This window comes from Alligator mississippiensis, chromosome 4 (genome assembly GCF_030867095.1).
Source record: "Alligator mississippiensis isolate rAllMis1 chromosome 4, rAllMis1, whole genome shotgun sequence".
Taxonomy (NCBI): domain Eukaryota; kingdom Metazoa; phylum Chordata; order Crocodylia; family Alligatoridae; genus Alligator; species Alligator mississippiensis.
Window position 1 is genome coordinate 61,692,183 of NC_081827.1, and position 27,989 is coordinate 61,720,171.

The 27,989-nt window shown below is 43.6% G+C and overlaps 1 protein-coding gene and 1 long non-coding RNA gene across 4 annotated transcripts in view; one reads left to right on the forward strand and one right to left on the reverse strand.

The window, feature by feature from the left end:
* On the forward strand, nt 1–26,076 carry LOC132250015 (uncharacterized). The gene is made up of 2 exons (XR_009461593.1): nt 1–97; nt 25,389–26,076. It is a non-coding gene; the product is annotated as an uncharacterized LOC132250015 (long non-coding RNA).
* Nucleotides 22,843–27,989, reverse strand: part of RPAP3 (RNA polymerase II associated protein 3) — a 47,502-nt gene continuing 42,355 nt past the window's right edge. For all 3 annotated transcript variants that reach the window (XM_019492918.2, XM_019492913.2, XM_019492910.2), the window contains 2 exons: nt 25,967–26,067; nt 22,843–23,342 (listed from right to left, as the gene is read on the reverse strand). In XM_019492918.2, coding sequence (XP_019348463.1) covers nt 23,254–23,342; nt 25,967–26,067 — 190 coding nt within the window. In that variant the 3' untranslated portion in view covers nt 22,843–23,253. The remainder of the gene's footprint in view (nt 23,343–25,966; nt 26,068–27,989) is intronic.

The window sequence follows — 27,989 nt, forward strand, 5'->3', positions numbered from 1 at the left end:
TTAGATCTGTGGCTGCCTATATAAACAGAGCAGTTTCCTACTGGCAGGGCTTGCAGTAACATCACCTGGCTGCAAGACTTCATGAAACATCCTGGAGGTAAGGGCAGGAGCTGTAGGGGATGGTTTGGAGGCTCCTGGTCCTGGGCATGACCTAAAACTGCACCCAAATGGGAGTGGGTGGCCTGTTGGGGCTCTCGGTGGTATGGGAGCCCACAGGAAATACCAGGCCAGTTACCACCCCGGTGAAAGGTGGGTAGGGGTTCCTTAACCCCAGCTCTCACCTTTGGGTGGGTCATTTATCATCAGAGGTAGTTGGGGGCCAGGCATGGCTATGGCCACCTGAGCCCTGTGGGGTGCAAGACCCTGAGGAGTGAGAGAGGGGGCCAGCCATGGCTGGAGCCACCTGAGCCCAAGGAGGGTACAAAACCTAGAAAAGGCCAAGCATGGCTATGGCCACCTGAGCCCCAAAGGGGAGGGAAGCCCTGTGGCCCCAGTGAGGGGAAAACCAGAGGACTGGGAGCCCAGTATGTATGAGTGTATAGAGTTGCCCCTGAAGGGGCCAGGGCAAGCTTAGACCCGGTCAGGTAATTGACTGGCCACTACCCCGGTGAGGGTCATGGGAGAGGCGCAAAAGACAGTACGTTTGCCACCCAAGGTATGAGCTAGCTAAAGCCTATGGCCTAAGGGGCCTGCTCCAAGAGGGAGCAAGGAAGTACAAGTTGTCGAGGCTTGAAAGAGAGCCTGTGAGAGGGGGTGGAGTATGAGAGGCCCTAGTGAGAAGAGGGCGGTGTGAATGTGTGTGCATCTGAGGCCTGACAAAGAGGCCTAAACTTGGTCCGGCTATAGGCTGGGAGCATTATCATCTGGATGCCATCTGCAATGCTTGGGCTGCGGTGTAGGGGAGGAATGGAACCGCAGATGGCGCTCCCTGGTATCAGGGCAAGAAATGGGCAGTCTCCCACCTTAATTAACAACATAATTAATTACAACTAGGCACAGCAGGAAAGACAGGTGGGTGGCGTGCCCAGAGGCAGTGGGGAAACCAGCACTGGTCAGGGAGTTCCCACTTTGCCACATGGTGGTACAGAACAACCCAGCATCTAGAACACTATAGGATTCTCACAGTTGGTTTTCCTCCACCTTTGCTGTATACAGGGCTCATAGGCATCTTCAGAATACTCCCACTGGCTTGGGCCTTGCACATAATGCTGCCAGGAGGATGTGCTTCTTAGTTAAAATGTTCATCAGGGATCTAGCAGTTCAAATCCCATCTCTTTTGCCTGATGTGGAACAGGGCAAAATACAGGACTCCTACCTCCCAGAAGAGTGCCAGAGGCTAGGGTCAGTTGCACATAAACTGGTATAAGTAATCAGAGACTGGCTCAAATCTGTAATACAAAAGACGTTCAGTGCATATAAACCAGTTTCAAAATGGCTGAAACCAGCTTAAGATAAACCTATAGACTATGTATAGATGTCGTATCAGACTTAATTGATTTAGGTTAAATCAGTTTATTGAACTTCTGTCCCTGATCCCCTCCAGATTCATGTTAACTCATAGTCCTTCAGCATCCCAGGATGCTTTGTACCTTCCCCTAACCTCCACCCCTTGCAGCCTTGGTCCAAACTGTCTGCTCTAGCTAATCAGGGAAGTATGCTCTAGTGCCCCGCCAGCCTCTGGCCTGGGCCACTGCAGTCATGTGGCTGCATTTCTGGAATCAAAAGTGAATGTCTGTTCTCTTGTTTATCGGTTCAATCTACACATCTTAGAATAACCTACAAATACTGAACTGATTCAGCCTAGGTCTTTTTGACTGTCTGTACTTACCAATAATCACTAGGCTCTTTGGTAGTCTGAGATGAGGTTCTCTTGAATGGAAATTATTCACGGAGTCAGAGAAAGTCTATATCTAAAAATATACATATAAAGTGTAAAAAGTATCAAGTGAAACGACTTTTCAGAAGAGAATGGGTGACACCCAAGATACCTTGATTAGCTAAAGCATTCCTGAGAGGTGGGAACCCTTGATAGGAGGTGGTAACTTCAAACTAGATGTATTTGAATCTGTGTGTCCCACACCTGAAGTGAATGTTCTCATCACTGTATGATCAGCAGACATCCTGGTATTCTCTGATTAAAAAAAAAATCACAAATTCTCTGATAAAACCCCCAAATTCACAATAAAAATGAAACACCGCTATATATATGTAGGTATCAATTGAAAGGAGAGATGGACCCACTGCCCCCCAGACAAACTGCCCACAGCTCCGTCCCACTCCCCGTTCAGGCCCTGAGGCCATGCATTGCAGCCCCAAGTCGCATGCATCGCCTGGCTTGGCAGTAGCCCCAGCCCTGCCTAACTCATTCCCTCCCTCCCTTTGTCCCTCACTCCTTATGGGGGCCTCAATGCCCCCTTCCTCACTCCTCCACCAAAGTTGCCTTCAGGAGCTATTCTCCAGGCTGCCTGGTGGCGCCCCCTGCCTGACTGCCCCCCTCCTGCTCCCCACAGCCATTTGCAGGTTGGAAATCTGCCAGCCTGTAGAGGGCTCTTTGCCAAAAAGCAAAATCCACGGTTCTCTGTTAAAATGAAAAATCTATGTTTTTCTCTGGTAAAAGGGAAAACCCACTTTTCCCCCATTTTTCCATGGGAAACAGGAAACCTGGATCCCTGGTGATCAGCTATAAGGGAGTAGAGAATTGTAAAGCCACTACCACTTTTTTTAATGAGATGGGACTGGCCTGATGTAGGGCCCTAACTCCAGGAGAGGTTTCATGGCTAAGAATTCTGAATACAAATGCAGAAAAAGCCTTGTTTGAAAATTTAACAAATGTGTAATAGAGGGGATTGGAAGCAAGAAGTGACATCTTGATGCTTGAATATGAGATGAGGGTATAGGCTGCAGAGGCTCTTGAGTGAACACAAGCAGCTTTTATGTGATGTGATAGAGAAAGGGAAGGAACACAAAGCATGGAGGGGACAAATGGAAATGCTTGAAGCAATACAGCAAAACAGTAGTTGACTGGCAAGTATTGCACATTTTAGGAGTGTGGGATTTTCTTGATTCTTTTTGTTATTTCCTGTTTCTCCTTTCTGATTTTTTTTAACACCTTTTCTACATTTGCTACCTCTTGTTACCTCCCTTCATCCATGTTTTCTGTCATCTGTTTTCTCCTTCCACCTTTTATTTGCTCTTGTCCCTTCTACTCCATCTCACTAGTTGGATAGGGATAAAGAATCATGTGACTCACTATGCCCAAGGGCTCCAATGCACTGGAAATCTGATTAATTGAGTCTGCTGGAGCACAGAAATTGACGTGCTCTTGCTGCCTTCCGTATCACATGTATCAGCGTTGCTGCATGTCTCTGCGCTGAAAAAATGGTGGCAGTGTGCTTTGAAATAAAACACATTCAATGAGCTTTAGTTCAAAGTGCCCTGCTACCTTTTTCACCATGGGGATGCATGGTAATGCTGATACATGTGATGTGAGGGCACTTTTCATTAGCACAGCTCACTATTTAAAGTGCCCAGTGCTGCATCCCACAGCACATGTAAAAATGCCCTATGGTTATGCAGTGTTGTCAGTATTCAAGAGTTTATTGTAAGGCTTATGCTATTTGGCATTCTTTCTAAAATCCCAGATTCTGGAGTTAAATGAAACTGCAATTTTCATTCATTTCATTTCAACTTTCACAAGAAGCTGCAATTTTCATTAAAAGACTGTCTAGCTCTCTTAGTTGCAGAGGAAAGCTCAGTCAGAACTGCCACTAGACATTCTGAGGACCAGTGAAAAAAAACCTAATCATTTAAAAATCTTATGGGTTTGAGACAGGCATAATGCATGACTTCCGAATACTAGAGGGTGGCAAGATTGGTTATGCAGTGCAATGGTTCAGGTAACTTTGAATACAAGTAACTGGATCCACAGCATTTGTTCTTATTTTATATATATATATATATATATATATATATATATATATATATATATATATATATATATATATATGGTTATTCTTCTAAACAGAATATGGCAATTGGAGTAGACTGCAATTGTGGAGAGAGTCACCTCAGTGAGATAAAGCACAATGTCAGAAAAAACGCCTACCATTTTTCACTTGAGTAATATACTATTATAACAGGAAGCTCTGGTGTCTGACCAGAGCTGTTGTGACAAGGTTATTAACCCTGAAAATGTGTCCAAAGTGCTTTTACTGAGGTTAGAAAATAATACAATTGTCTTCCATAAATCACTGTTTTGGTGTGTTTCACCTTCATCCTAGCCATATATGTCCTTTAGATGTTGAGGAAAAAAACAAAGCCATATACCTATACCTAAAAACTGTGACTCAGTTATTTTCCTATGTCTGATCTCCTGGGAAGAGAGAATTTATGAGAATCTGAGGAAGACAAAAAACCCTTTTCAGATCAATTTGTCCTTAGACTGAGTGCCTTGAAAAATACTTCCTGAGGTAAATAAAAAAATTCTCTATGTACCCTGGAGTAAAAGCTGATACATGGAATTTCCTCCACTTAATTTTTGTACTGAGTGACAGAACAGGCTAGTCATTCCAAAATAAAAGCTATCAGGGTTTGCACTATGTAACTTTGAAAGCGAGAGTGATTTATTTACACATTATGGAGAAATAATGTACATGTAAATAGCTAGAAAGGCAAAGGGAAGCTCCTGTTAAAAGCTAGAGATTTTGTGACTCTCCCCCCCCCCCCCCCCTTAAAACTTTACAAGGCTTTTGTTTAATTTTCCAATTACACAGTACCTTCTTTGATCTTTTTTATAATTTTATATGCAGAAGCTAGAGAATACTGAGGAAAATAAGCAAAATGACCCCCATACCCACTAAACCTCAAAACAGTATAGATGTACCTTACATATAATTTCACAAACAACCAAATTTTCACACTCTATGGTCAATGGCTAATCTCCCAGGTTCCATTTTTCAGGAATACAAAGGGACAGTTTCTTTTAAAAGTAAATGATAGCCAGGCCCCTAACTAGTCTAATCATGTTGGTGCTGTGCTGGGAAGGACTAAAGGTTTCTGAAGGGAGGGAGGTGGGCCATACTGGGTTTTTTGTTGTTGTTATTGTTTTTTGTTTTTTGGAAGGATCAATCCCAACAATTTGGGTGAATCCAGTCTACTATGAGACTGTCAATCTGTCTCGTTAGATTTAACCCATCACCCTACTCATGGTTGGTACAAGAGCTGGATCTCAAATTCATAAATATGTAGGTCATGCATAAGCCACATAAGGACAAAGGTGACACTGGTGGGAAGCAGAGGAAGGTTGGCAGTCTGTGTGTGTCAACCTGGAAGCAGGTGGGGAATGTTTTGGGAAGCAGTGAAAAATGCTACAGGAGAGATGGATGAAATAATGTGGTGTGGAAAGAAGAGTGAAAATTTTTCAAATGGTCTTAGTTCTGTTTATTGGGCAGGTGGAAATAAGTAATAATAGCATGGGCAACTGATGCCAGCTGAGTCGGGGTGGGGGGGGGCACATGCCCCTCCCTCCAGCGGCCAGTCAGTGACTGGAGGCGGGGGCGGGTCTCCCCACGGCCAATCTCATGGACCGGGGTGGGGGTCCCCCCATGGCCAATTGCACTGACTGGGAAGTACAAGTGGCACTCCCGAAAGTGCCAGCAGTGCTTCACCTGGTGTCCCCACTCCACAGCCAGCACCCGCAGGGGGGCACTGGGGCTCTCACCTGCCCCTCTGCCTGTCACCTAAGCAGGGAGCACTGCCTGTCAGGGGGTGCACCAGTGCTCTTGGGGGGGTTCACATGCACCCCTGTGCACCCCCTACACGTCGCCATTGAATACTAACATATTTGTCTATTATGCTCCAAGGCTAAACAGTGTTTGGAGACAGAGCCCTGTATTATTCCTGGTACCTCAAAAGGAGAGAACCTTATACCACCAATCATTGTACTCTATGACTCTTGCAGATTTTCACAGAAGATCTGCATAACACTATGTAGCACAGGCATTGTTGTAATGATGCTGGGGGAAAACAGTGTGGATGGCTTCTTTACTGGCATGCTTTGACTGCAGGGTGCAAGCATCTGACATCTCTAGTAGGATTTAATAACAAACATTAAAAGACATTGTAGTTAGAGAATTGTTGAGTGACTGATGTGTAGCCATGCTGTAGTAGCTGTATTCAGTAAGCTGCTAATAGAGTGCTTTCTGACTGGGTGATGGGGGTGCTAGCAACAGCTTGAGCTATTGGCTACTTTGGGATAAGTGATGGACAAGTACCCTAAAGACCTGGGTATTGTAAGTCCCTTAATGACTGAGTTGAATGCTGGTATTAATGCACTGAAGACCGGGAAAGCAGCTGGCCTTGATGACTTGGGAATGGTCCCTCTACCTATATAACACATGCATAGCCAGTGAAAAATGTGTAAAGATATGGTGATATGCTCAGGTAGTGGCACGTCTAAAGCCAGGGAAAGATCCATCTGACCCAAAGAGCTTCAGACCTATCTCCCTGCCATGCCACATAAACTTTACAAACCACTGATATTGAACTGGCTTGCCCCATATGTGGATAAACACTGATTCCTAAACAGGGCAGCTTTCACTCTGGAAAATCAACAATAAGCCAGCTGCTCAATCTAACTCAACATACTGAGGATGATTTGAAAGAGAGACCAAATCACTGGAGCTGTGCTCATCAACCTAACAGCCATCTAGGATACAGTTAACCACTGACGACTCCTCCAAAAGACCCTGGAAATGACAAAAGATCTACACTTTATAGAGCTAATACAAACCCTGCTTGAAAACAGACTTTTTTTTGCCAAACTGGATGAGAAATGAAGCAGATGGAGGCAACAGATTAATGGCCTCCCCCAAGGAAGCATACTTGCACTGTTATATAACATCTATACGAATGACCAACCAACTGATTTGGAACCAAAAAAGTTCACCTATTCAGATAACAACAGCCTAAAACACTGGCTTTGGTGTTGAAAAATCCCTAAGCAAGGCCCTAATTGGCCTAACCTCACACTATATAGAAAATCAATTATGCACCAACTTAGCAAAAACACAAGTATGTGCCTTCCTTCTGAAAAATGATGAGATCAACTGCCAGCTCAACATTACTTGGTCTGGGACCCTGCTATCTCACTGTCCAAACCCAGTTTACCTTGGAGTCACCCTTTATTGAACCCTCTCATGCAAAGAACACATCATGAAGATGAAAGTAAAGGTAAGCACGCAGAACAACATTTTATATATGCTCACCAACTCAAAATGGGGAGCTAGCCTCTTAACCATGTGAACCACTACTCTGGCTCTCAGCTTCTCCTCTACCACGTATGCATGCCCTGTATGGGAGAGATGTGTACATACAAAGCACCCTGACCTCACCCTGAATGAGAGCTGCCGATACATCACAGGATGTCTGAAGCCTACCAGCCTAAACATTATGTACCTGCTGCTGGTTGGCATCACTCCACCTGACATCAGAAGAGCAGGATAAAATGATTGAGATAAACGGAAGATGTGAGAGACACCCACTGTACGACCATCTCTCATCACACAAATGTCTGAAATTATGTAGGAGCTTCCTCACCAGCACCCAACCTCTCAATGTTGCACCCAAGGAGACATGACTCTAGATGTGGAATGAGAAGCTAAAGAAAATACCTGACAGCCAAAAAATGGACATTCCAGCAGCTGAGCCTTTACCACCGGGGCTTACAAACCATGGCAATGGTGGTGATGTCTCAACCGCCTATGCACCAGAGCTGCACGTTCCAAAACAGTAATGAAGAAGTGGGGCTACACAATTAGTTCAATTACCTGTGGTTGCACCACAGAGTCCCAGACTATGCAACACCTGCTGCAATGCCTGGTGCTTGAAGGCACATGTACAATGAAAGACCTCGCAAAGTACGAGAAACAAGGACAAGCATGTGTAACAAAATGGTCAGATGTAATGTATCACATGAAAAGTAGTAGTTGTGGACACATGTTCTTCACTGTAACATGCTTTAGTGTAGTATTACCATTGATTCACAACAGAATCATGTGAGTTGCACTGGTATACCCCTCCTTTTTTATTTTACACTCATGTAAATATGTTTTATGCCCAGGCATGGAGTGTTTTATTACACTGTATGAGCACTTGATCTTGCTGCATTTGCATGTTGAGACTCACTGGACGCATCCAGATTTGTGGATGTTTGGTTCCCTGGGAAAAGTAGCAGTGTTGCATCTTGCACTAATGCTTCTTGTCCCTGGGGAACGCCAGTGCCACATGTGCTCTGGCACATGGCAAGCTGCCCCAGGTGGCATAAGGGAGGCTGGGGCCAGCACAGCAGTCTTACCTGGGGTCTTGGGGGCCTCCCAGAACTGCAGCCACGGTGATTCTACCAGGCAAAGCCTGGCTGGCAGCCGCAGCATGGATCCAAGTGGCCCAGGTCCATTTTTTAATGGACTGCTTTGGGGTCCCTCCCCTTTTTTTTTTTTTTTTGGACCCCTGGATATCCAGGGGTCAAAAGTGGGGTCGGGGAAAGAAACAGAGCAGTGCACACTTGGGCAGCATGCCCTTGCAGTGCAGAGAACTCCGGTCTGCGTGGTATGTGGTGCTGCAAACACATTTGCAGCACCACATAATGCATGACCACGTTCATCTGGATGCACCCACTGGGTGCATCCAAATGTGTGCTTTCCTGCAGAGTTGACTGATTAGCTCTGCAGCAAAGTGTCATTGTTTATACATGCTCTGGTATTAGGGTGAAGTAAATTAACTCTGCTGTAAGAAAGTATGGTCAGGGACAGTATTATTATATGGCAGAGTAATTAAGTGCAACAAAATGCATGTGTAGATGGGTGATAAAGTTTGGGGGCTGCCTGCTGCACAGCTCCACACCTTATCACTCTCGTGCCCCAGCCAGCCCTCCACCACTTGGGTCCTGGGGCTGACACCCCTCTTCCCCACCCCTCCAACCCTGCTGCCAGCCCAGGGCTTCTCTACCACAGCTCAAATCAGCATCCACCCTTTGCAGGCAAGCCAAATGTGGGTGGATGCTGTTTGGAAAGCACATATGCAGGGGCTTATTGAAAGCAGATAAAAAGGGCATAGGGGTGTCAAGCCCTTACCATTGAAGGGTACTCCATAGTGTATGCTGTATTGCAGTATTATGTTGTTCTATTTCTTCTCTGCTGTCCCTTTGCTCCCTGTCCTCACTTCCAACAAAGGCAGGGCAAACTAGCTTGTATGTTTATGAAAGGGGCAGGTGAGATGGAGTTTTTCCATGAGAAAAGAGAGCAGAGGTGGATTTGAGTGTGACAAAGGTTTTTTTGTTTTTTCTTTTTATTTGCTTGTTTGTTTTGGCAAAGGACAGGATGTTTTGATGACCTTGCAGCCTGCAAACAAAGTGCTTAGCAAAAGGGATTACCAAATCATCTGCAAAAGCAGAGTGGAGGGTGGCCATCCATTAGTTACCATGGATACCTGAAGTGGACATGAATGAGGTGTAAATGAATGCTGACCTTTCAGATGCATCCACCCAAAGTGGCCAAACAGGTCTAGGCCTGTCATTTATACAGAAATTGCGTTAACATGGGCTTGGCGTAAGTTGTTACCCCATATGGAAAAACATTAATGCTGGGGGTGACATTCCCCTGGGCAGTTCTTCATCCACAGAGAGCAAACCATTAATGTAAGCTGGCTGTTCTTTGGAGATATTGTGCATTACAGTGCTAGTGACAATGTCCTATTTTTTTTAGAATTAATTAACTTTAAGATACTGCACAAAATATGCGTCTGGGGTAGGAAATGACCCCCATGGGAACAGATGAAGGTTAAATTATGCAGGGTGTTTGAGCCCAGAGACACAATCCTTTGCATTAATTTTTAAGTTTGGAGGGGTATAATTCTAATGGAAGATAATTGTGGCCAAATACTGTTTTCCAAACTCATCCCTTCTTGCTCTATTTACCGAATTTCATTTCTGCATTCTACTCTTGGAAACTTATTTAATGTTTGCAAAACCCTTGAAAATTTGAGTTGAAAGATATCATAAAACTTCAAATTCTCTAACAGAAACAGTTTTCCTAATCAAAGAAACAACTCAAACATGAAATATATGAGAGCATGAAAATTGAAATGGAACACCTCTTAAAACACTCATCAAGTTTAAAGTTATTCTGTTTTAGGCTTTCCACTAAAATTGATACAGCTACAATGTATAGAAAAAACACACACCAGTAAAGTTTTCTTGTGGCATATTTTCTCATTTCAGTTAAATTAATCTAGTACCTTTATAATTAATTTCCTAACAGTACTTCAAAGTTGTAACCATGTACTATCTAATGTAATTTTCAGAAACCCTGAAATTCTGTCTCGGAATAAAAAGAAAAATAAAAGTGGAGAGAAATTTTAAAGCAACCACACTTCCAGCTGAATATACAGTGCAATGAAAGTCACATAGTAAAACCTCATCCCACTTCAAGCCTAATTAAAAAAAAAAAAATCATTTCCTCTTTACTTCTCAGCCAAGATTGTACATGAGGATAGTAATTTATTAGATGAGTCTACTTGTCCAAAATGGATGGCATCTTACATAAGGGTTATTTATAAATAAAATTAACATCTATTTGCCAAAATAAGCAATTAGTATGGTTCAGTGGTTAGGGCACTGGTCTAGGATTTAGGATTCCTAGGTTGCAGGGATGGATCCAGAGGGGTGTAGAGATGTAGTCACATGCTGCTTTGATTCCTGTTCCACTCAAATTTTAAAGATAACTGCCTGGCAATGGCGGCAGCAGCAGCAGCATTTCTATTCAGGCAGGAGTGAGGGAATTTATTGATTGCATGGTTCGTTATAATCTACCTGTTGCTTCTAAATTCTTCATTCCATGGATGTTAATGAACCTCTCTCCTTTTTAATGACTTTAATGTTCCACTAATTGAGCTGTCCTTTCTTCTGTGATTCTGCTGTCTGTTAGCTGCTACTAGTAATGTAATTCCTATTTCACAGCTCTGCAGACTGGTTTTAACTCTAGCTAGAAACATTAACTCAGGTGTAGAAGTAACTGTCTGAGACGCATTGGATGCACTGTCAGGATGCTCAAGAAAGCTAGATTTTGTTTTAAGAATCTGAAAAAGAGGTGTATGTCTCATTATAATGACTACAGGACTAAGGAAACAACATATTTTGATTACCTTTGCCTAGTTTCATGCATTTTTTTTATACATAATGTATGACATAGCAAATTTTAATACACAGTTCAATATAGATTTGTTTTTGCTTGAATCTTAAATTGATTAATATAGACTTGAGCCCCTAGTTTATTAGTAAAGCTTCTAGTTTCAAATGGACAAAAATATGTCGTATTGTGACGAGGCACCACACCATCTGCAGCCATGCTTTAAAAATCCTAAAGGGGAATTGAACCCTTGGTGGGTTCTACTCCACTGAGCTGCATTATGGTCTTAGACAAGTCATCCTGCCACCAACTCTTGGCCTTATCTACTCAGACTCTTCAGAGAAGGGACAGTCTTTGGGAATGTAACTAAGCAGTTCCAAAGATAAATAGGCATAATGTGGCATTTTGGTTATACATATGGATTGTTTACTCAGTCTCTCTTCCTATGTGTATTGCATTTATTTATTTTTACTGAGGCCTGATCTGGCATTCAGAGCTTTGAGGTAGACTTCTTGTGTGGATCCATTTTCTAGCAAGGGTCCTATTTGCCAGTTTTCCAATGACAGCTATCTTGAATGGGCCTCCCAAGCCTCAGTACAGGATAAGGAGAGCTTGGTATGTTGGGAGTATATTTTGAGTCATGTTGGGGCCTGAGTCTTCATTCTGTGATAACTTCAGGAAGGTTATACAGATACGAGGCAGCAGGGAACCAGACTCACTTTTTAAATCTAACCTATACAAACTCAATCACAAACAGCTGTTGTAAGTGGGAATCAAGGGTCTGAATACAGAATAAGTCTGAAAAGGAAACAATACTTGATGCTAGCTTTTGAAAGGAATGGATTGCAAAGTGAGGTTGTCAACCACAAGGGAATGTGGTGACCAACCTTAATAGTGGGCAAGGAAAAGAATTCCCTAGTGTATATGTGCTCTTACTTCAGTTTATAAATCTAGACATCAGAAGAAAATAAAGATAGCTGTAAAATGAACCCTAAAAGGCATAGCCTTTGGAAAGAGCTTTTAGAACATATAAAAGCTTGAGAAAAAACTTTAGAAAACAAAGAGTCCTCACTTGACACTTTTAGAGGTTCAGCTCCCTGCTACTAATTACAGTAGAGAGAAGTAAAAAATAAAATGTGTCTTGAACTTGATGGGTAGTAGAAAGGGCACAGCAAGAGAAGAGAGAGTGAGATTCAAAAGAGGGGTCTAGCTGAAGGTGAAAGAAGTAATAGGAAGGATCTGATACAAAAAGTTCCTGGTGAAATAGGGTGAGGAAGGAAAGGAAGGATAATAGGGAAAGGCAGCAAAAGAGAGCACTTCCCTGCTGCAGTGAAATTGAAATGAATGTGATTAGAGGGACAGAGGGAAAGGAGAAGTATAGCTAACTGTATCCTTTTTATTCCAGGAGCTGTAATTTCCATGAGTCTAAGCATCACCCAGGAAAAAAACATAGGGTCAAATTCGCTACTGGTGCAACACCAATATCTTCAGTAGAGTTGTTAGTGCTTACCTGAAGGCTGGATTTGTGCTATGTTATCCAACACCAGCTCTTGGAGAAGAGCAAGAATCCAGTGACCTGTCTCGGGGACTATCAAGAGCAAGATAATGTTCAGCAGGCCAAATTTTGTCCTTAGTGGTATTTTACACATGCCAGGATATTAAGGTTCCTCAGGCATCATCTAATGAAGTTGAACAGGTGTAAGTGATAATCTGGTATGCAGAATGTCTGACTGGGATGATCTGTGAGGGAGAAGAACCCAGGTTTTGTCAGGCCCAGGAGAGGAAAAGTTATACTTATGTGCAAATGGAGCAATTTTTAGCAGGGGAACCTGAAAGTCAATGCCCAATACCATTGTATGCGCTATTGCAGGGGTAGGCAACCCCTGGCATGGGTGCCACTGTGGCTCTCAAAGGCATTTTGCTTGGCACTCATGCCTTGGTTTGGACAGCAGGGAAGGGGTCTGGGCTGTGCTGCCATAACAAGAATTGGGCCACTCATGGCTCCCCCACTGTCTACCCCTGGCACACCAACATCTTACAAGTTGAGGTTGCAGGTGTTTTTGGCACACTGCCCAAAAACGTTGCTGACCCCTGTGAGAGGAAGTAACTGAATTTAGTGGGCCAGTTCCTCTACTACAGTGGTGCTCATTTGGTCCCACAGGTTGGATGAGTGGCACAGGACCAGTCTGCAGGCTGGATTGGGCCCTGTGAGCCTGAGACTCCAAATCAGGCCCTGTGCTATCTCTTCTTGGTATTAGTGTTGGATCGGGTCCTGCATTGCGAGATTGGGTCCTGTTCCAGCTCCACTTTACCCCACACTGTTGGATCAGGTCCTGCGCCATCTCTGCCAAGCCCCTGAACACCTGATCAACAGGAACTAATGCTGCCACCGCTCCCCTACCAAATTTTTGGACTCGGGAGAAGCTGTGTGCACCAGATATGACTCTGTGGGCCAGATCTGGCCCATGGCTTGGGGATTGAGCACCTTTGTTCTAGTACATTTGAGACTGCTGTTGATGTCACTTTGCTGGGATATTCTGGCCACAAAACTGACATTTTTGGTTTACCAAGGACAGTTTGGTTGTGCAGGACTGGCTCAAACACTTTTGCTGCTACTCACTGCCACTTGAATGTGATGTACAGGAAGGGTAGATGCATGGATTGTCCCTACAAGATGTCAAATTCTTGGCACCATCTGTGTTCCCTCCCAGCTAAGCCTGGAATAACTGCTGAGATACAAACCTCACTTCTGTTCTGTGTGTGCCTGACCCCAGCAATTAGGTGGCATAGGCGGGTTGGGGAGTACGTCCCAGCACTGCTATCAAGCTCCTCAAAGACAGAGCTGAGTAACATGAGGTCAGAGAGCCTCCGAGCAGCGATGGAGCACATGATGAGGACCCTTCTGAGCTGTATCTGCTGCCTAATGGCTGAGTCTGGGTATGTGTGGAGCAGGAGTGAGTTTTTCTCAGCAGCCGTTCTGGGCTTGTCAGGGAAGTAATACAGACATGGCTTTGGTTGCCATATCAGGCTGTGAGGGATGTAAATAGTGTTGTGTGGTAACATGAGTTGCTGTCATGTTACTCAACAGCTGCCTGGGCATCAGCTAGGTATGCAGCAGCCCAAGGATCATGGTATTGAAAAGACAACTATAGGTTCCTTTGCATACACTTCCCCATCCATCTGTATTTATTCTAGCAGAGCTAAAGGTCTGGTGTAGTGTTTCATATTTATAATCCTTATTTCTGATAGGCCCCTGGGCCTATCCCTTGTCACATATCACAGCACTACTGGGGATAGTTCAGAGCTCAAGTCTCCCAGATACTGGAGCAGTGATCATCAGTGAGTTGGGACTGTACAGCCTGTTTTGGGAGCCAGTTGCCAGGCATCCTTATGACATGCCCTGTCCAGTGGAGCTGATGCCATTCAAACGTGGCTTTGAATTCTGACCATGGATCTTCTGAAATGGCTACTCTGATGTGGTTGTCTTGATCGCTAAACAAAATGAAGCTGCTCAAATCTAGAAGTGTAAATAAGTGGTCAGAGCAGTCCTCCAGACTGTGGGATGCCCAGAGGACTGCCATGATCACTATGCTGTTTCCTGTTCTGGGGACAAAAAGGACTTATTTGCCCTTCTCACTTATCCTGGACATTAGCAGCATTAAAGCTGGTACCACACACATTTTTGGTTTCGATGAAGTGGACTTTTCTAACGGTTTTCAAAAACTCTTGACCAACTCTGTATAAAAAGTTTCTCCTCATTGCATTAAGATTTGAAGTTGAGAGCAAAGTTAGCTACAAGCAACAAGGAAAAAAAAAATACTGCCATCTCCTGGAGGAAGTTAAACTTACAATCCTGAGAATTTCACATTGCATATATTTTGTGTCCTACAAGATCTTTCTTGTGTAGCTCTGAAAAAAAAAAAATTACTCCCCAATTTGTTTTGTGGCTTAGATGTCAGACTAACCTCTATGCTTTCTCTCAGCAAGAATATGGGGGGGAAAAAAAGGAAAGCAATGGGTAGTGACTTGTGTCACAACCGGGACCTACTAAATGATGGGTCACTGAACTGCCTAACAGCTAAAAGCATGTTTCTGATTGTGAGTTCACAGAACTACAGAAGAATGATTTTTGTTAATTTGTTGCAGTTATGTTCAAAGATTTTCTTTTAAAATTTGTTGGAAATAGGGGGCAGGGGGCTATTTTGTCTCTCCTTTAACCGATGTGCAATGGGATGGAACTAAAGAGAGGGAGCATTTTAACATTTATAAACCACATCAATAACATTATCTCATTTCTGCTGTTTCTCTAAGCCCATATCCAAACTAGGAACATTACAGAAAAGAAACTTTCTATATTGGCAGCTGTTCCAGGCACAGAAGGGAGAAAGTCCAGATGTGGATCAAGAATTTGGTAGCTAGTAGGGACCTAGCCACTTTTCCTGAGGCCTGCTTCATGGTAATAGCTGATAACAGCAAGAGTACGTAGAAAATGACAAAGTATATCATTCAGGAAAGTGCATGAGTAGCTCTAGGTTAAAGTTTCTATGTTTGCTGATCCATGAAAGTTACCTCTTAGGTACTAGGTACTTGTTGGAACTCTAATAGGCTCTTGCTAGTACAGTACCTTGTCATTAGGTGCTCAGTGAGCAGCTGTTCTATAGCCAATGGCAATGTTGGGAGCCTGCTGAGACTGAGGCCATGTACTCTAGGACAGGGGGGGTCCCAAACTGTGGTACGTGTACCCCTTGGGGTATGCATGATATCTTTGGAGGCGGGGAGGTATGCAGAAATCTGTAATGACGATTTAATTTTCATTATAATTGGCATTTAAGGGATTAAAATAGAAATTGTATGGTGGTAGGGGTACATGGGCTGGAAGGGGGGTGTACAGGATAAGAAAACATTTGGGAACCTCTGCTCTAGGAGTTTGAGACCTAGGTGTTTGGTCTTCTCCCAGCAACTGAGGAGTGAAAGTAAAGGGCTGGAACTACCAGAGTAAACTGGTGCTGCTCAGCCTTTCACTGCATCAAATGATGATGGGTCTTACCTACCTAGTCCACATTATGACCCATTTGTGCCAGGTAGTTTTTCGAGGCCAGAAAACTCTTTTTAAAGCCATATGTAGACAGTCTCTTTTACTTTTGAGAGGAATGGCTTGCACCTTGGATTTGTATGGGAACTGGTACAATTCAGATTTGAATTTACACTCAGTGTGCATTGACATTTCTGGGACAAAAAGTTAAGCACAAATATGGGAGAGTCAGGCTTCAGTTTTGGGAAGAACAACAATGGCACGCAAAGCTCAGGCTAAACTGGACAGCATTCCAGGATATCTCTGCAGAGCTATGGTGGAGGATTGCTAATGTGCATGCTACTTGATTAACATGTTAATCGTGGCATAAATCATTATTGGTGCCAAAATGAACATGGGCTGACAGTGGGGGGACGTGGTCAGGAAGGCCATCCACACCTTGTCATGCCTCCACAGATGCATCTCAAGCAGGTCCAAGGAGGTGATCCTCGCCCTCTATGTGGCACTGGTCAGGCCGCAGTTGGAGTACTGCATCTAGTTCTGGGTGCCGCACTTCAGGAGCGATGTGGACAGCATGGAGAGGGTCCAGAGGAGGGCCACCCGCATGATCAGGAGTCAGCAGGGCAGGCCCTACGAGGAGAGGCTAAGGGACCCGAACCTGTTCAGCCTCCACAAAAGAAGGCTGAGGGGGGATCTAGTGGTCTGTTACAAGCTAGTCAGAGGGGACCAGCAGGCACTGGGGGAGTCCGTTCCCCCGAGCACTCCCAGGAGTGACTAGAAATAACGGTCACAAGCTGGCAGAGGGTAGATTCAGACTAGACATCAGGAGGCACTACTTCACTGTCAGGGTGGCTAGGACCTGGAACAAACTTCCAAGAGAAGTGGTGCTGGCTCCTAACCTAGGGGTCTTTAAGAGGAGGTTAGACGAACACCTCGCTGGGGTCGTTTGACCCCAGTACTTTTTCCTGCCATGGCAGGGGGTCGGACTTCATGATCTGCTCAGGTCCCTTCCGACCCTACCAACTATGAAACGGCAAGGGTGCTGCACCATAAAATGGCAAACCTGACATAAAAATGATCCAACAAATAATGTAAAACATTTTTATGGTCAGTATGTGTGGTGCTTTGAATTGAATACATGGCATGTCCATGCACTGGGGCTCTCCAGGGCAGATGCTCAACAATCAGTTGCTTGTAGATTTAAAAAGATTTGAGATTAGGGAAGGACTTACACTTACAGACTGTGTGTGGATGGTGGCTTTGTGTTAGCATTAGTAGCATGCACTGCATGAGCATGGGGAATAACAGCCAACCAGTCCATCTTTGTCTAACTCTGACAATATGAAGTCACTGTACACTCTATGGTCACAGTACTGACTGCTACCTATGTAGGAGGAGGAGGTAACAATAAAGCAATAGTTTCTTACCCATGGAACTTTTAAAAAAGAAGAGGTGCTATAACAGACCCACCAAGAGCATGATCCTTCATAACTAGGCTGTCACTTAGTTGTCCCAAAGCGTATGACCAGATCTGTGTCCTTCTTTAGGTGGGCCCTATGGGAAAGGGGTATTGGTGGACATATACAAGATCAGGAATGGGTTAACATATGGTTAGCCAGAGCTATCACCTTTTCCTTCAACTATGAAAGCCCTGCTGTATCACCTCCCATTGAGCATAGGAATGCAAACATATTACAGGGGCACTGGGTGTGGGGGAGTGAGGCAACACCCATCACCTCTGAGAGCTATCACCTTGTTCAGTAATTGCTTTTTAGCGAGGGCATCAGGATCATGATGTTCTGAGACCACATACATCAAGATGGGCATGCTCATAGCCTTGTTGGCATGTTGTATTGTTTCTTCTTCATTGTTGTAAAGCAAGGATGCTCAAACTCTGGCCTGAGGAGTGATGGCATCCCTCTGACCTGCAGAATCCCCAAGGGTCTGCAAATTTGGTGGTGGGGGAAGCAGAGGCAACAATTACTTTTCCCATGCTGCCAAATTTCCAGACCCACAGCCACTATACATTAGTGCACGGCCTGATCCTGCAGCATGAGGGCCAGGTGGAGATGGTACAGAGCCGAGCTCAGTCCAGCTGACTGCATAAGGCCAAGGGAAGCAGCAAGTCCTAGATCATGGCAGACAGGCCAAGTTGGGCACATGGATTGGCCCCACGCCAATAATCTTGCCCACAACATCAAAAGGTTGAGTACTACTGCTGTACAATATCTATGTAAAGTAGAAAGGACGTATACACACAGTTGCGTCACTGTTAAAAGTGAGCAGTGCCTGATATTGACATGCAGATGCAAAGCTGTGTGTGTGCACGCACATACATCTGTTTTGGGGGGGGGGAGCGGGAGAAGAAGGTATTACAACTGGTGTGTAACCCTACTTGATAGTAGTCTAGTGGCCCTGAGAAAAAAATCTTGTGCCTCTGAATGTTGTGCAGGAGCAAATAAAGGGTATTTTCATGGAAATTGTGGGAGTGGTAGCACTCACACATGGCACTGCAGTGCAGTAGTCACATCCACCAGGAGATGAATGCACATGATAATCACAACCCAGCTATATCCCTTGGAAGCAGAAGCAATGATAGCAGAAGCATCAGTACAGTTCTTTCAGGGATATAGAGCATCTCTCTTACTTACAAAGCTCTAGTGAATGGTGCTACATAAGAATATATTAGCCTTTTCTGCCTGTTGTACACAAACTGACAATGCTGTATTTCCTACAATGTAGTAATGTACACTTGTCAGAAAAGGAACATTCATCAAAGCTCAACCAAGCAGGCAAGACATCTAACATTAAAGCAGGGATGACCAGCCTGTGTCACAAGTCCCACAGGTGACAAAGGCAGCTTCTGTGGAATGCATCAGATCAGGGAGGGGACAGAAAGTGCAGTAGCAGATAGGGCAGAAAGCAGAGTAGATTGGGCAGAGAGCACTAAATCAGGAACAGAAGGTGCAGCAGCAAATCACATAAAAGAGGAGAATCAGGAAGACACTTGGGGAAAGGGCAGAGCTGAATTTGTTGGCCTGCACTGCATTAAAGGATTGTAACAACCATACCTTCAAGTAATGGTTAGCTAGAGCAAAAGCAGTAACTGTAACGTTTGCTATTGATATAATCTGATTATCCTAGTTTACATGAATGCAGCAAAAAAAGTGAAGAAATCAAGTCATTACCCATCTATATTCAATGTGTTGCTTATTTGTTAACTGAAAAATATAAAGGTCAACCACTTATAAGTTCAGAAATGTCAAAATTAAGCTTGGCTGTGCAACTTTTTAATTTGCCCCCATGTGTTATGCTGGTAATCTGTCATATGTAAGTAACCTCAGAGCACAATTTGCACTGAAAGTGTTTTGCAAATAAGGCCTGGGACCACACAGTAAAGGCGGGGCAGCAGGGGGGAACAACGCCCCCCCCGGCAACACCACATAGGCACCCTTGCACCCCTTCTCCTCCACCACAATGTGGTCTTACATAGTGCCCCACATTGTCCCATCCCCTGGAACAGAGGCGGGAAGCAGCAGGTGAAGGAGGGAGGGGAAACCTAGAGACGCTGACTGCTGTTGCAGTCAGTCTTGTGAAAGTGGTGGCCAGGCAGAAGGCCAGGGGTCACCAGTTGAAGAGTGCTGGTAAAAGATGAGATCCTATAGGAAGGATAGCAGATAATGATAAAACTTACTCATAATATAGACAAGCACATGGGGTCCATTAAGCTTGTAGAGAAGATACACATTTACTGCTTTGAGAGGGCTCTTTGGCATAAGCTACACAAGTGACTGCAAGCTCTAGAATCAAGCAGTGTGATGTATCCACCATTGTATCCTGATCCCTCAACAGTGTCAGGTGGTGCCTGGGCCATATTGAGGATCCATCTTAGTTGCTATTCTTTAGCTCATGTATGACCTGGACCACAACATCTGTTACTACTCTCTTCTACAGGTTCCATATAGCTGAGTTTAGGCTTCTTGGGAAATCAGACTTGGTGGGAGAAGAAAATGTTATAGTTAAATTTGATGTGGACATCTGAGTTTAGAAGAAACACTATGACTCTTCCTCCTTAATTTTGAGCAAATCAATTTCTCTCTCTGTAAAATGGTAGTGATGAATACAGAATCTTCATTATCTCTGCATTCTTTCCTAGACCAATTCTGTTCTGTGCACTTACCTAAATTTGGACCAGGACAAGAATTGGCTTAGAGAATGCCACAAGGGAAGCAGTACTAAACAAGTATGGACTAATTTTGCAGAAGTATGCCAGCATCTATCACTGGGCTGTAATGAAGCCATTTTATGCTATTCATCACCTAACTTTTTATATATATATTTTTTATTGCAAGCAAGCAGTATAGGCACTACAAGCCATTCTGCTTTGTCCCACTTTCTCATGTATATCTCACTAAATGTCAGGTTTTCCTATACTGGATTACTATTATAACAGCCCTTGACAAGCCTCATAAATGCAGCAGTTCAGCTTATAAGTGGGATGGATTAATAGGTTTAAAAGATTGGGAGCTCCCCCATGTACATATTCAGCTTCATATGCAAATCAAAGTGCTAATGTCTTTAAAATCTTTATGTTGTGCAGTCAGCATCTCTAGGTTTCCCCTCCCTCCTTCACCTGCTGCTTCCTGCCTCAGTGTTCCTAAGTGAGGGGCACAACAAGTCTCTCACTGGGGTTGTAGAGAGGCAGCAGCAAGGTGCCAGACTTCCATACGTAGATCCTGAGGTGGTGCAGAGTCATTTGGAAGAACTGGATGCCTTTAAGTCGGCAGGCCCGGATGAGCTCCATCTGAGGGTGCTGAAGGCACTGGCCGACATCACTGCAGAGCCGCTGGCGGGAATATTTGAACGCTCATGGCGCACGGGCCAAGTCCCAGAGGATTGGAAAAGGGCTAACGTGGTCCCCATTTTCAAGAAGGGGAGGAAGGAGGACCCGGGCAACTATAGGCCAGTCAGTCTCACCTCCATCCTTGGTAAAGTCTTTGAAAAAATTATCAAGGCTCACATTTGTGAGAGCCTGGCAGGGCAAAGTATGCTGAGGGGAAACCAGCACGGGTTTGTGGCGGGCAGATCACGCCTGACTAATCTAGTCTCCTTCTATGACCAGGTTACGAAACGCCTGGACACAGGAGGAGGGGTGGATGTCGTATACTTAGACTTCAGGAAGGCCTTCGATACGGTATCCCACCCCATACTGGTGAACAAGTTAAGAGGCTGTGATGTGGATGACCACACAGTCCGGTGGGTGGCGAATTGGCTAGAGGGTCGCACCCAAAGAGTCGTGGTGGATGGGTCGGTCTCGACCTGGAAGGGTGTGGGCAGTGGGGTCCCGCAGGGCTCGGTCCTTGGACCGATACTCTTTAATGTCTTCATCAGTGACTTGGACGAGGGAGTCAAATGTACTCTGTCCAAGTTTGCAGATGACACGAAGCTATGGGGAGAAGTGGACATGCCGGAGGGCAGGGAACAGCTGCAGGCAGACCTGGATAGGTTGGACAAGTGGGCAGAAAACAACAGGATGCAGTTCAACAAGGAGAAATGCAAAGTGCTGCACCTAGGGAGGAAAAATGTCCAGCACACCTACAGCCTAGGGAATGACCTGCTGGGTGGCACAGAGGTGGAAAGGGATCTTGGAGTCCTAGTGGACTCCAAGATGAACATGAGCCGGCAGTGTGACGAAGCCATCAGAAAAGCCAATGGCACTTTATCGTGCATCAGCAGATGCATGACGAATAGGTCCAGGGAGGTGATACTTCCCCTCTATAGGGTGCTGGTCAGACCGCAGTTGGAGTACTGCGTGCAATTCTGGGCACCACACTTCAAGAAGGATGCGGATAACCTGGAGAGGGTCCAGAGAAGGGCAACTCGTATGGTCAAGGGCCTGCAGACCAAGCCCTAGGAGGAGAGACTAGAGAAACTGGACCTTTTCAGCCTCCGCAAGAGAAGGTTGAGAGGCGACCTTGTGGCTGCCTATAAGTTCATCACAGGGGCACAGAAGGGAATTGGTGAGTATTTATTCACCATGGCGCCCCTGGGGGTCACAAGAAACAATGGCCACAAGCTAGCAGACAGCAGATTTAGATTGGACATTAGGAAGAACTTCTTCACAGTTCGAGTGGCCAAGGTCTGGAATGGGCTCCCAAGGGAGGTGGTGCTCTCCCCTACCCTGGGGGTCTTCAAGAGGAGGTTAGATGAGTATCTAGCTGGGATCATCTAGACCCAGCACTCTTTCCTGCTTATGCAGGGGGTCGGACTCAATGATCTATTGAGGTCCCTTCCGACCCTAACATCTATGAATTGCTCATTTGAGAGTATTTCCTTCTGTTTTGCTATACCAGCTGAGATTCACTGGTAGCACCCTGGTTGTTGGTTCCTGAAACTAAGCCTTTGAGATCATCAAAAAGATAGCTTTGGCATTTGCTGGTCCTCAGATGCTAAGCAGACTGAAAATCATATTTGCCACATAGCATTAGTGAAAACACACACTTCTGTAAATACATACGTCACAGAAATACTGAAATACTAATAGCTCATCTTTGAGAAAAATGTTATAGATCTAAGCATTTGTTAAAGAATGTCAACATTGTTGGTAACGTCAATTAAGCATTTAGTATATTTTCGAAATTAACTCATGCTGATCTTTAATAATAATCAAAAAATCATTTGATTCTTACAAAAAGGGACACAAATGCATTTTTCAGCAACAACTCAGTTGATGGCCCTGATTGTGAAAGACCATCCATACAAGCAGACCCTTCTGTTGGGCAGAGTCCCAGTGAAGCCAATGGATTCCTGTATGGGTGAAAGGTCAACAAGAAGACATAATTGCAGAATCAGGACCCAGGTCATTATCCTCTTCAGGCACTTGCCATTTGGCTAAAGCAGGTTTAAGGATTTTATTATAAAACACAACTCGAGTCTTTATGGATGCAACTCCCCACCAATTTCTACATGGGTGCTCACAAAAAAACGTGGAGAATTACTCTAAACTACATATAAAAATATGTAACATTAGTAAGCCTACTACTAGTCAAGATCGTATTTCTTCTTCAGTTCTTCAACAGAATTATCCTTCAATCCTGACTGGTTCAAGTGACTGAACAATACATGTGCAGCTGTAATGAAGAAAAAAGAATTAACATGATCTTCTATTTTTCAGACTTCCTACTTTGTAACTCATGGGCTAAAGGTTAACAGTCAATCACTCTTAAAACAGTAGTTTTGAGGGATGAGGTTTGAATTCTAGATCTGAAATAGTGCTTCTAAAATTAAATATTCTCATAAACTGAAAGAGAAACACCTAACAGTAGTAGCTAAGAACTTTGTTTGAAACAGTACATCATGCAGTGAACAGTCCTACAACAAGTAGTCGGCCAAACCTAATTCTTGATGACAGAAAATAAGCAATGCAGACACTGTTTTCCGCTCCGTGCCATTAAATACAGAAGGTAATAAGTTTGTATCAGATGACAAAACTGGCACAAAATAAAGATGTATACAAAATATGAGAGAGAAAATATACTAAAAAAAGATTACAAAAACAAGCCAAATAACAGTTAACAGAACTAAAAAAAACTGAAAACAAGTGCCTCTAAGAAGGAAATTTTATTCAAACATACTTGTATTTTTGTTAAGATGTAAAAATATAATAGGTATAATAACACTCAAGTCTGGGATAGGGAAGAGCTCTGCTTCACTGCAGCAACCATCCACTAGTATAGGATATGTTACAAATCCTATGTTAATGGTACAAAATTACAGCTGTCAAGAAGTGGCTCCAAATTGTGATGGTGCTACTAACTATAATGATAAGCCCAGGTCCCCAACACAGCCCTCTAAACCAGGGGCAGGCAATTATTTCAGGCAGAGGGCTGCTTACTGAGTTTTGGCAAGTGGTCAAGGGCCACATGCCCCCTGGTCATCATCTTGTGACCAGAAGTCCCACCCCTGACCTTTGCCACCAGAAGTCCCTCCCCTTGCCCCCTGAAGTACTCCTTTCAGCAAGGGGTTTTGCTATCTCAGAACCAGAAAAATACCAAATTATATTCTAAAAAGTGATCATCTACAACATTCATTAATTTGATTTCAAAAAATATTTTGTTCCGATTTACATGTGTTTTTGTAGGGTACACAGAGGTGACTGCACAATAGCTTAAAATGAAGTCTTATTTTTGTATATTGTGGGGGATGGGTACAGGTTTGTGGGGGCTATGGGTATGTGGGGTGTGGGTGGGTATGGGGGGAGGATGGCTGGGGTTTGTGTATGACAGTGCAAGGGGAGGCACAGGTACATGTGTATGAAGGGGTGTGCATGTGGACTCACCCTATGAACACACACACACACACTCTGCCCCTGTGCCTGCAGACGTGCGCACACACACATACACACCCCTACCAGCAGGGTCCCATGCTCTGGGGATGCAGCTGGGAGCCACAGCCACATGGTGCTAGAACAGGGCGGGGGCAGGAAAGCAGGGAACTGACTGGATGTGGACAGGGCTGGGCTGCTCAAGCCTGCTGAGGGCTCCCTCTGGGTCCTACTGACCCTGGCTCCAGGCAGCTTTGACAGGGAGTCGGGGCAAATAAATATTATTTTACTAAATTTTTTAGGGGCTCCGCAGGCTAGATAGAATGGCCTGGTGGGCCGAATGCGGCCCGCGGGCCATATTTTGCCTGCCCCTGCTCTAAACTATTCCAAATCAAGCTTTTATGGCTTTGATATTACAGTAATAAGTAATATTTAAAGCTATACTTCATATTCAAAGTAGTAGCTAAGTATCTCCAAGATTGTGAAGGTTTCTTCCCCAATCTGATTACTAAGTACAACTGCTTTGTGTTTCAGTTGCAGTTGTCACAACACTTGGAGTATATTTAACAGTAAAAATGTTTTGAACAATGAAAAAGTTAGTTGTAATAACCAGAATAAAGCCTCATGGTTATTTTGGACATTAAGATGTTAAATACTGAGGCTAGATCCTATTTAGGATGCATGAAGTTGCAGTAAGGGGCACTTATGCAATTTTGGGGTCTTAATCTGCTCTGTGCAAAGATGGAAGGTCCATTCACCTTTTAGCACAACCACCTAGTGGTCAAGGAACGAGGGAGTGGGACACTTGGGTTCAAACTTTTGGGGATTTTAACCCATATCTTCCACTTCCTAGGAGAGTGCTCAAGTACCAGACCATGGGCTAGGCAGAAACAAATTCTTCTTTCATCCTCATCTTGAAGCTGACCCATTGAGGAGTCAAGAGGGAAAAAGATGAGGGGACAAAGGGAAAAAACAAGAAGGAGCCTGACACTAGCCCAGTGATGTGCATACTGCCTGGGGAAGAAGGAAAAGTTTGGTTTTAGCCTCTGTCCTCAGCTTCCAAAGTTGCTTATACAATTTATCCAATGACTATTTAATGTAAAAAAAAAACCCCAAACAGCAATGGGAAGAGGAGCAGACATCTACACATTAACCTTTTTTGTTTAAATAAATTCAAAAGCAATTCATTGTATAAACAAACTTGTCTTAAGTGCAGCATATTGTAAAAATGGTTGCTTAAAAGGTGATTATGTCCTAAACAAAGGTAGAGCACAATTAATTTAGGATTGGGAATCGCTGAATGGAATTTCACTAGACAAGAGGCTGCCTAATAAAACTGATCTTCTGTACTAGTGTCTCTGCTTTTGTTATTAGATTCTACAATAAGGGTTCAACTTTGACAAAAACAATCCTTTACTATTCTGTACTTACTTTTTTTCTCAGAGTCTGACATAAACATCACTGCCATATCAAATCTTTTTAATTCAGACAGCCGCTGGAGAATGTCAAGTGTGATGGATGGCTCTTCTTTCCTAAAATAACCGATGGATTATTAAATACATAAAAGTTACTCTTGATCAGAAAGATTCAAAAGTGACAAGGACTGTCAAATTACAAGACCAGATAACTGTAAAAAACTACTTTGTATATAAGCACTGGTGGTAGAGAATAAGAGCGAAGGTATACAAAGGACAGATGGATAGAAGTTGAGGACCTGATCTTGTTACAGTTTAAAAGAAAATGATTATGCATAAGTTATACACTCTGTCACGGGTTTCTGAATTTCACTACCCAAAACACTGGTGGCAGTTTTCTCTGTGAATCTTTCTGGAGTAAGCATCTTTGAGAGGTCATTCTTCACTCAAAATTGAAAAGAAAAATCAAGCTGTTTTTCTTTTCAACCAAAGAAAGGAAGCAATGTGTAACTTCACTTAAAATACTAGCTACAGCTTTGCTAAGACACTCATGTTAGGATAAGAAGTGTTAATTATGGTGCCTTCTTGGGAAGAAAAGAATATGATTTGCTGCTACTGACATCTACATAAAATGAGCTATATAATTTGTAAATCCAGGCTATTCTAGCAGTAGGAAAAAGGTGTATGGTAACCATCTGCCAGTATGAGTGCAGCTATATGAACAGCGAGCTGACTGTGGCTAGGTGCAGAAGTTTAAATGATTCAGTAAATATAAAAATAAACCAGTTTAAATGATCAGAAACTGATTTAAGACAATCCTGGTTGGATGTAGTATCAGATTTAAATGACTGAGATGAAACTGGTTAATGGAACTTCTGTCCCAGATCCCCAGGGGAGCAGGGCACACTAGGGTTTGCAGCCAATCAAAGATGAGCCCTGCTTGGCTGCATTTGGATGCCTTTGGTAACGGTCAGCAGGCTGGGGGACATGCTCTGTAGCCCCCTGGCTACTGGTATAGGCCATTGCAGAAGTCTGCCTGCCTTTCTGGCTTCAAAAGTGAATGTGAGTTCATTTGCTTACTGGTTCAATCTACGCAGTTTAGAGAAACCTACAAAGATTGAATGGATTCAGCCTGGAGCTTTCTGACTGTCTGTACTTAGCCTGCATGGTTGCAGTCATTACCAATTGTAAGGAAAATCCCATGATTTTGATTTTGTTTTATAAGATTTTTGGTCATAAAAGGTGCTTACATATACTTCCTCCTTCAACAATACTGCCTACAGATTCTATTTTCCTTTAGACCATCTTTTCTTTCTCATCCTTTACACACTGATTTTAATTCTCTGCCTCATCAGGTCTATACAATAGCTGTTTTATAGGCAGTTCCAATGAATGAAGGACACGACTCCTTTTGTGGAACAATTTCTCACATCATTTATTGTTGGTTTAGGCCATATTTTTGCTATTGAACTCTTCCCCCTGCCCTGCCTCCTGCAATCTCATTTAGTTTTCACTTGCTTTTCTATATAGGAGAACAAAATGCCTAGTTTTAAAAGTTTGTGACCTGGGGCCACAGTAATTTAGGGGAGTGTCAGATTATTTAACATGCAAAAAATGTTAAATTCCCGACAGATAAGTACTTAGCTGTTAACATGTCCATTCCTAAATTTGCATAATTGCTACAATCAAGTGTTCTGTGCAGATCACAGTATGATTAAAAAGTAAATAAACTGAATTCCAAAACATCGTACACATCACAAGGGGCCCATAAAGTAATTTAGTTCATACTCATGAAATGTGGTGGGTACAAATGTCTAGTTTTCTGTCCAATAAACATCAGACAAAAATGTAATTTCATAGGTACAGCTCCTTACTGATAGAACTTAAAATTAGTCACAAAAGCTTTTTATTTCATTGTCTATTTTCATTCTTAGTCTTCATTTTCTAGTCTTTCTGAAACATGCTTTTAGTTTCTTGAAAAATAATTATTTAAACCGTTTAGATAACCATGCCCTAGTAAACTGGTACTACATGCTATA